General features: G+C 46.4%; 1 protein-coding gene across 3 annotated transcripts; it reads right to left on the bottom strand.

Moving 5' to 3' along the window:
- Positions 1-962: 962 nt before the first annotated feature.
- Positions 963-6,743, bottom strand: LOC123110312 (protein WHAT'S THIS FACTOR 1, chloroplastic). Of its 3 annotated transcripts, none has more exons than XM_044530799.1 (3): positions 5,092-6,743; positions 4,137-4,442; positions 963-1,921 (listed from the first exon to the last, which is right to left on the bottom strand). In XM_044530799.1, the coding sequence occupies exon 1, from the start codon at positions 6,698-6,700 to the stop codon at positions 5,222-5,224; it is 1,479 nt and encodes a 492-aa protein (XP_044386734.1). In that variant the 5' UTR covers positions 6,701-6,743; the 3' UTR covers positions 963-1,921; positions 4,137-4,442; positions 5,092-5,221. The 3 variants fall into 3 exon arrangements, with proteins under 3 accessions (XP_044386734.1, XP_044386735.1, XP_044386732.1); XM_044530800.1 differs by having other exon boundaries at positions 964-1,921; positions 4,137-4,384; XM_044530797.1 differs by lacking the exon at positions 963-1,921 and having other exon boundaries at positions 3,897-4,384.
- Between the last annotated feature and the right edge of the window lie 1,863 nt (positions 6,744-8,606).

The following is an 8,606-nucleotide window of genomic DNA, read 5'->3' as shown; positions in this document are numbered from 1 at the left end:
ATCTACTCTTGTACTACCCATATCATCAATATTAATCAAGCAGGAGTAGGGTTTTACCTCCATCGAGAGGGCCCGAACCTGGGTAAAAACATCGTGTCCCTTGTCTCCTGTTACCATCCGCCTAGACGCACAGTTCGGGACCTCCTACCCGAGATCCGTCGGTTTTGACACCGACAAGCGTCGTTTCATCTCAGCGTGAAAAATCTTGTCTTGGCCTTCATTGTTGGGCTCAGCAATGACAAACTTGTGTCGCTACCTTGTGGAAGTGTTGTCTCCTTGTTGTTGTGCTGATCTTCACTGGTTGATCTTGGCAACCATGATGAAAATCCTTGTCCATGTCGTCTTTGACCGGACCTTGCGATGACGACGTGAGGGTGTTTATTCCCGCTTGAAGACATTGTTGCGGAGAAACTCAACTTAGTCGTTGGTGCTAATTTCAAATCTTGTAATGGTTTGACTGTGGTTGACTATGTTACATACTCTGTTTGTTGATGTTTTTGGCTTCGTTGCCTACATTATATAACTATAATAAAATATAGTGCATGCATCACAATGATGCAGACCTTATTTTGAAAAAAGAAACATGCGGCAATGTGGGGATTGATGCATGTGTGCCATTGAGAGTCTGAGCTGGCCCGGCGCGCAGCAACTGGCCCACGGTCACTACCGGGTTATTGTGGGTAGAGCGCCTGAGCCGTTGGATCTAGTAGCATGAAACAAAGTAATAAAGAAACAAATTTGTAAAAGCGGAGTGGGTGTTGTAATGTTCTGAAATGAAACTTGATATCTTTTTTTTTCTCGAATACGCATGAGTGTGTGTATCATATATTATAGAAGGAAAGGGTAGAAACTCTCCACGCATGAAAATACAATGTTATTTACAGGAAGCCCTCGGCCACCCCACCTGACTACTCAGATTAAGTATTACTCGCCACTCTCCCACAATGCAAGGCCCTGCATAAACGCCTCGACTTCCCCTCGTAGTAATCCTGCCTGCTTCCATGCCCTGGCTTCGCTTACAATGCTCTTAAGCACCTTGAGTGTGGATGGCGGCGCTCCGTCAAAGACCCCGATGAATCCACAGCTCCTATAGAACCAAGATAGAGATTGTCCTAGTTAACTTCCAGTGCTGCCCAATTTCCTCCTGCCTGATGCACCACTCCGGAAGGGACTCCGTCGCCGTTGGAACACGGTCTGGTCGTCCCAAGGCCGTTGAAACTTGATATCTTTGTTTGTGTTCTTCTGTTTGCCTTCAATTTGATGTCTGAGACTACAATCTGAATGCGATTTCACGAGTGAATCTGTTAGGGCTTGTTATAAGTCCACCTTTTATTTTTCAAAAAAACACCGTTTGTCCTATGAGATCTTTATAGGCTGTGATCTGTGAGAGACTTGTGCTTACTCCACTGTTTCGTTTTCTGCTTAAGCCAGCAACGCAGAGGCTGATTCAGCCAAGGTCTGGTATTTCTGAATCTTCTGAATCACTATTTAGTACTCTCTCCGTTCGGAATTACTTGTCACAAAAATGGATGTATCTACAACTAAAATACATCTAGATACATTCATTTCTTGAACGAGTAATTCCGAACGGAGGGAGTATTTACTGGTGGTTTTCAGCATAAGGCCTGAGAGACTGCGTTGTCCAAAAATCCAATACCAAAAGACAATTTACGGCAAGTCGGCGTCATCCAGAGGAAACCAATTGTGGACTCCATGATCACTTGTTTTTCTAGCAAAATTCTTCGGTTGGTTGATCAAAAGAGTGGTCCAGGCATGAACAAAGCAGTGGAGCACATTGGTTCCTTGAGCCGTCGGTTACAGCGCATCGGAGGGCTATACTCTACCAGGTTAATGTAGGATTGCTTGCTTGTCCATGTCTCTGGTCCTGTTGGTATCTTGGCACCTACTGCAGTTGCAAATGCTGCACACAAGGCAGTGTAAGTGAGATCCAGATCAGAACTGGCTAAACTATGCATTTTAGGGTTGTTCATCCCAAGTGGTTCGTAAACCTGAACAAGAGTAACAATCTATTGATTTCTCTACATATTATTAAAATTAATAGTCAGTCCAATTCAGTTTTACACCGAATTATTCAGCTAGAATCAATGCATCGTTTCAGGTATCAGCGGCAAACAAATTAGGACAAAATCAGAACTGGGTACAGAGCAGAAGGGTGAACTGGCGCTGGAAGTCACACAGGAGAAAGCCTCAAATTTGGAGTGGTGATACCTGGGGCGATTGTTGGAAGCAGCATGACCTGCACAGGTAGCTTGCACGGTTTCAACAGATAGGGTCAACAGGCCACATTCCAGTCCCTGAAGAAGATTCGGGCACCCTTCATCAAGGCTACACTCTCTGTTAGTTCTCAGTTGCATTTTATGTTGAACTCCCCAATTTTATGTGCCAATTTGCAGTGCTTTGAGGAGGGTGCAAAGAAGGTCTACTCTGATGAATCCTGCACCAACTGGTTCAGCCTTCAAAATCCACTCGAATGATGAGAACCTGGTAATGAGCATTTTACTTGCCTACGTCTTCTCGCTTCTTCCTCTGAACTTCTTGATGTTTTACAGTCGGTGAGCAACAGAAACCTTGGAGGGTATGGTTTATATGAATTCCTCACAGCGTTAGAAATAACAGTATCACAAAGATAACACAATTGGTCCCTACTGCTTGTATGATGTTGCCATGTTGACAACCTTCAAGAAGATGAAGTGTCGTGTTTGGGAGGAAACAGACCGATTTCTTGGACAGACAGGCCAAAACTAGATCCCCTGTTGCATCATCTTCAGAACAGGAGGGCTGGACCGGAGCACCAAACAAGGCAAATTAATAGTAACTGGAGCCCAGTAGCAAATCGGCAACATGATAAACACATTGCCACATGATCGACTGGCACTGGTAGATGGAACCGGAGCAGTCCTACCAGGAAAGTTTACCGGAGAACGCGGCCTAATAGTAATTGGAGCTCATATGCAACACAGCAGGATGGTAACCCGAGTTGGATGGGACCATCCAGCTCTGAAGGAGGGAACAAGAAGACTGGTAATCATGGCCCACGTGGTGGAAGAGTAACAACATTAAAATCAAACAGATCAACAGTCTGGTGTTAGTAATAGTAGGAACTGGAAAGACCAGAAGAACAGCAATACTGGACAAAGAGGGGGTTCTAATTTCACACTGGTGGAACAACAACAGATACATGCACAAGTCGATCCAATCATGAAGGAAGTAAAGAGGATCATACGTGAATCAAGGTATAGTTTCTAGCCCAATGCAACTTTAGAAAATACTATTCACAAGTACTGAAAAGTAGCTAAATTCTTCAGGTACTAAGCTGACATATAGTAGGTGATAAGATAGGTGTTGGGTTTAAGTTTGAATATCACAGAGTTTAGGCAACTGCAATGATTGAAGAATGCACCCTCTTGTAGATACCATTGCTATTTGTTTGTATTTGTTTGGGGAACCTTTGTTTTTCAACCTTATGTGTTTGGGTCTCTTTCAATACTTTGGAGTGATGGCATTTAGCTTTCTGGAGAGGAAGACATGTTTGTCGTCAAAGATATTCTTGAGTACCAACCGGAGAAGGAAAAATCTTGAGTACCAACCCGAGAAGGAAAAGACGCTGGCGGGACATGACAACTACATGATGGTGAGCAGCTTGCCCGTCTGTTTCCGATGAATCATAAGAACCAAATAGAAATGTCATGGAAATCATTTCCCTATTTGCACGTTGACAGGCATCAGCGTTTTCATACCAGTGAGTGCTTGTACGCCGTGCTTTATGACGCCTCCTTTACAGATACCTCCTACAAGAAGTGCCTAGGGAACTCGATCAGGATTCACTACTGACATGATGCAAATTCATTCTGCAGAAAGTAGTTCCAGACTTCCAGTGGTGAACCGTAGCATGTTCATTTTAGCTCAAATAGTGCTTGCTTCCAGTAGTGGAACCTCTAAACCTCCCTAAAAATGAGTACATACAAGACTTCTGTGGTTTCAGATGTCCACAAACTTATACAATAGCAAAACAAAATCATAGGTGCGCATCGTGCCATGAAATATACACTTGCAGAAGTTTATGCAAAAAATATGACCATCAATTAATTGTAGAAAATAAATAAATGTATACATACAGTTGTAGTATAAGGAACACTTGAATTGCAGGCTTTCACGAGCGGTGATCCTGCAGTCCTCGAGTGCTGGTTTAGTTTCCACTTCTGTTCTTCATTTCTGTAATCCAGAGGTGCAAGGATGCAATATTGACAACCATATTCTGTATGTCGTAGCTTGGGAGTGGTCATGGCAGACTCTACAGCGTCCTTGTCGATGGTGCTGACAGCATCAACAGAAGCGAGGACATTGTTGTCCTAGAGGTGAATGCCTACATGGACAGGAAAGTGGAAATTTATGCCTCAGACAGGCGATACTATTTGAACCACCTGAAAATATGCAACATTATTATCAATGTAGCACAGCACACAATCTGATAGGTGAAGATTGCAAGTAACAAAAATGTATGTACCCACCAATATCAAAAAGACCCAAACACAGGGAGGACACAATTAATAGACTACTTCTTGAATGCTCAAGGTAAAAAAAGACATTAATGGAAAGTACACGTTCGAGGATTCCTCGTGGTCTCATGAGCTTGAAATTTTCATATGTTTGAAACAGGAAAAGTTGATAGAACTGGTTCTAGGGTTTACTTTTCAGCGGCAAGTTTGCATCCTGCCAAACCAAGCTCGTAAATTCTTTGTTGCAATTTTTACAAGGCATGTTTCATTCCTGTGCAAAAACTATGAACTTAGCCATTTGGATATCATTATTTAGGTGTTGAAAACTCATAAAGAGAAAAAGGAAACATGGCTTATAAGAACAAGGAAAATGCAAGAATTACCAGAGGATAACAATGCATGGATCTAAGTTTGGGAAGTAAATGTTAACAAGAAACTGAAATGCTTGTAGTGATATAGACCAGTCTTATATACAAGTCTCATATTTATTTTTCTTAACTGGGTCAGTACAAGCTAGGCAAAAATGTACAATTTGATGTGTGAGCATCACAATTCACAAGTAAGAAGAACATACCATTAACCTTCACCTTCACTCTCCAGGCTCCAAAGTTATGTACGTATGTTACTTCTGGCTACCATAGATAGCTGAGAACAATGCATTTGAGCAATTCGTGGTCCTCAATAACACCATGGGCAACAATCCCTCACCAAACATCATGCTCGGTGCCACTGTCAACCAGCCCCTCTGCTGCAGCCTTCTTCACCCAAAACTCCTCCATGGCATCCACTTCAGGATCATCTTCTTCGTCGCCGTCCCCCTCGATTCCGCCTTCATCACCCACCTCATTCCAGCCTTCCCCAGCGACACTGTCTTCTTCAAACAGGTCCCCAAATTCACCATCCACCTCTGACAAACCCTCTGCAACATTATCTTCTTCCTCATCATCCTCATCACTGTCGCCATCAACCGGAAAAACACCCTTCTTTCGAGCCCGTCTGATCTTCTTGCCCTCCCGGACAAGCTCCTCCAGCCGGTCCTTCCCAACCAGCATGCCATCCTCCACTAGAAGCCTTCCATCGTCGTCGAACGCCTCCACCAGGAACGCCGAATGACGCACGCCCTTGATGCTGACGTAGAACAGCTCCGGGTGGCGCACCAGCAGCGCGCGCAGCCGGTTGGGCAGCCCGAAGTCCCTGCGGAAGTGCGTGAGGTGGTCCACCAGCGTCCGCTTCTCCACCGTCATCGCCAGCACCTCCCGCACCACCGCGCACGCCCGCCGCTCCGCCATCTCCGCGCTCGCGCCCTCCTCCAGCGGCTCGAACGGGGAGACCTCGGGCAGGCTGTGGAACCGCAGGAGATAGTCCCGGTGCGCGCGGCGGAGGTTGAGCCCGCGGCGGAGCGGGAGGTGCGGGAACCTCCGCGGCCGGTCGATGAGGCGGTCGGGCTGCACGGCGGGGCGGAGCGGCGGGGGGAGCGGTGAAGGGGGCGGCGGCGGCGGGTCGACCAGCTGGAGCGCGTGGCCGTGGGAGGTGTTTGCGAAGGTGAAGATGTCCGGGTGGCGGGGGCAGAGCGTGGCGCGGAAGTCCATGGCGAGGCCGAGGTCGGGGGCGATGTGCGCGAGCTTCGACACCAGGAGGCTGCGCCGGGGAGTCATGAGGAGGAGGCGGTGCACCTTATCCGCGAGGCCCGGCGCGAGCTCGGCCCCGCGCAGGGCGGCGAGGTGGGCGGCGAGCGCGTGGGCGGCGGGGGTGAGCGCGACGGCGAGGGTGGAGAGGGAGGGCGAGAGGGGGCGGGAGATGGGCGCCTGGAAGAGGCGGAAGAGGGTCGGGTAGCGGAGCAGGAAGGGGACGAGCGGGCGGCGGCGCGGGAGGCCGAGGAAGCGGCGGCAGCGGAGGAGGACGCGGAGCGGGAGGAAGCCGCGCGGCTTGGAGAGGAGCAGGGTGAGGAGCTTGCGGGCGAAGCGGAGCCGGCTCGCGCGCGCCGCCTGCCGGTCCAGCGCCGGGCAGCGGACCAGCTTCGGCGGCGGGATGGGCCTCGCCGGCGCCTTCGCGGCGCACCGGACGGCGAGTGTGAGGGGTTTGGGAGTGGTCGGCGCGGCGCTTGGGCGGTGGAGACGGCGGGGGTGAAGGGGGGAGAGGGGCTGTGCGTGCGCGGGGAGGAAGGAGAGGGTGGAAGGCGCCATGGCGAAGGAGTGGATGAGTGGTAGAATTTTTTGCCGCCGAGGATGACGCGATGGGATGCGAGATACAAAGATCTGTCTACTTATTCTAACTATACTGTAAATTTTCACAATATTGTTTTTGAGAAAACTTGTTCTGAATTACTTAAGAGATACTACATGACAGCTACTCCCTCCTTTCGCAAATATAGATGTTTCGAATAATTTAATACTCCCTCCATTCCATAATATAGTGCGTATAGATTTTTTAAAAAAATCAAACTTTCTAAATTTTGACCGAGTTTGTAGAGAAAACTATTTATATGTATAATACAAAATATGAAACTACTTCTTATAATAAATCTAATGATATACTTTTGGCATTCTAGATGTAAATGGTTTTCTCAAAAAACTTGGTCAAAATTTGTGAAGTTTGACATTTTAAAAAATTCATATGCACCACATTATGAAACGGAGGGAGTATAAACTATACGCCGACTGAAATGACTGAACAAACACACTAAAATTCGTGTATATACATCTGAATTCTTTCCTACTTATAAAGGTTGGAGTTGATGATGAATTCACATGTGGGGCCAATAACCTTCACAAATAAACAAATGAACCTCTATCCACATTGGGGGAATATAAATAAATAAATGTATTTTTACTCACATGTGGGACCTGACACAAATAAATAAATGCACCACTATTTTCATGTGAAACCAACACTTACTGAAGGCATAATTAACAAATGCAGAAATGTGACTCCAACTTAATATAATGCTCTTGCTTTTCAACTTTTCTTCTCAACCAAGTAATTTCAGTGTTATATCAAAGAACAAAAGAGTTAACAAATTGTAATTTCGAAATGATGATGGATCTTGTCCTCCTATCTGGTCCACGACCTTGTGCAGTCACTTATCAATGTTTATTCTTATACGTTTCAATATTCAAAATGTTTTGTCTGTCAAAGGACATACTATGGTTATTTGAGATTCTCTAATGCTTGAGACATGATATATCTTTTTCTTGTATTTTTGCTATTTTTAATAGTGAACCGTGCACAAAGACCACATGATGCCAACGTATTTTGATAATTTACTAAGCCAGTGACCTGACTCCTCATATTTATAATCTCATAGCAACGTACAGGCATTGTGCTAGTCAAATAAAAGGTAGAACATCTTGTATTTATGAACGGAGGGAGTAGATACGAATAGATGACCAAAGAGATCATGCTTAGCAATTTGGTTTCTGCCATTTGCGCCGCCATCGAGTTGCTTACCGGCAACCGTTGGCCGACACCCAAATCTTCGGAGACGCACGCACCCATTCTCCACCCCCTCCTCTCCAAACCTACTGGTCAATAGCCTACACTTGACCTGCCACCATCACCGACACTCGTGGATGTGTAGATTCACAACCCACTTACGTCGCCGACCGCTAGCACTCACCGCCCTTACCCCAGCTCGATGGTGCAGTCTTTCACTAACATCGACTTCTTTAAGAGAGTGTTCTCTGTTATGGCATCATCATTTGATGCCCCTCTTCCAATGACTGACGATGCTGCACTGCATATGAGGCCGTACACCACAAGTTTTGTGTGTGCGACAAGTGAACCCAGGACACTGCCAAGGACCTACGTTGCAACTCTCGCCCCGCCGCAAAGGAGCTTGCAACCTATACGGACATGACAACCAAGGCTGCACTCAAAGGTCGCACGCCTATCCGCTGGCGAGCTCGCCAAAGCCTTTCCATAGAGCGCACTCTAATGTCACCTCAGACAACAACAAAAATTATAGCAAACAATCACCTTATTATCTTAATCCATAGAGTCATCTCAGTGTCACCTTTGATGTCTCCAGGAATTATACGAGGCATGCATCATATAATCTAATTATTCTCAAAAGTCCAATACACAACATGA

Source organism: Triticum aestivum, chromosome 5B (assembly GCF_018294505.1).
Source record: "Triticum aestivum cultivar Chinese Spring chromosome 5B, IWGSC CS RefSeq v2.1, whole genome shotgun sequence".
NCBI lineage: Eukaryota > Viridiplantae > Streptophyta > Magnoliopsida > Poales > Poaceae > Triticum > Triticum aestivum.
This window is presented reverse-complemented; position numbering and strand designations above follow the sequence as displayed.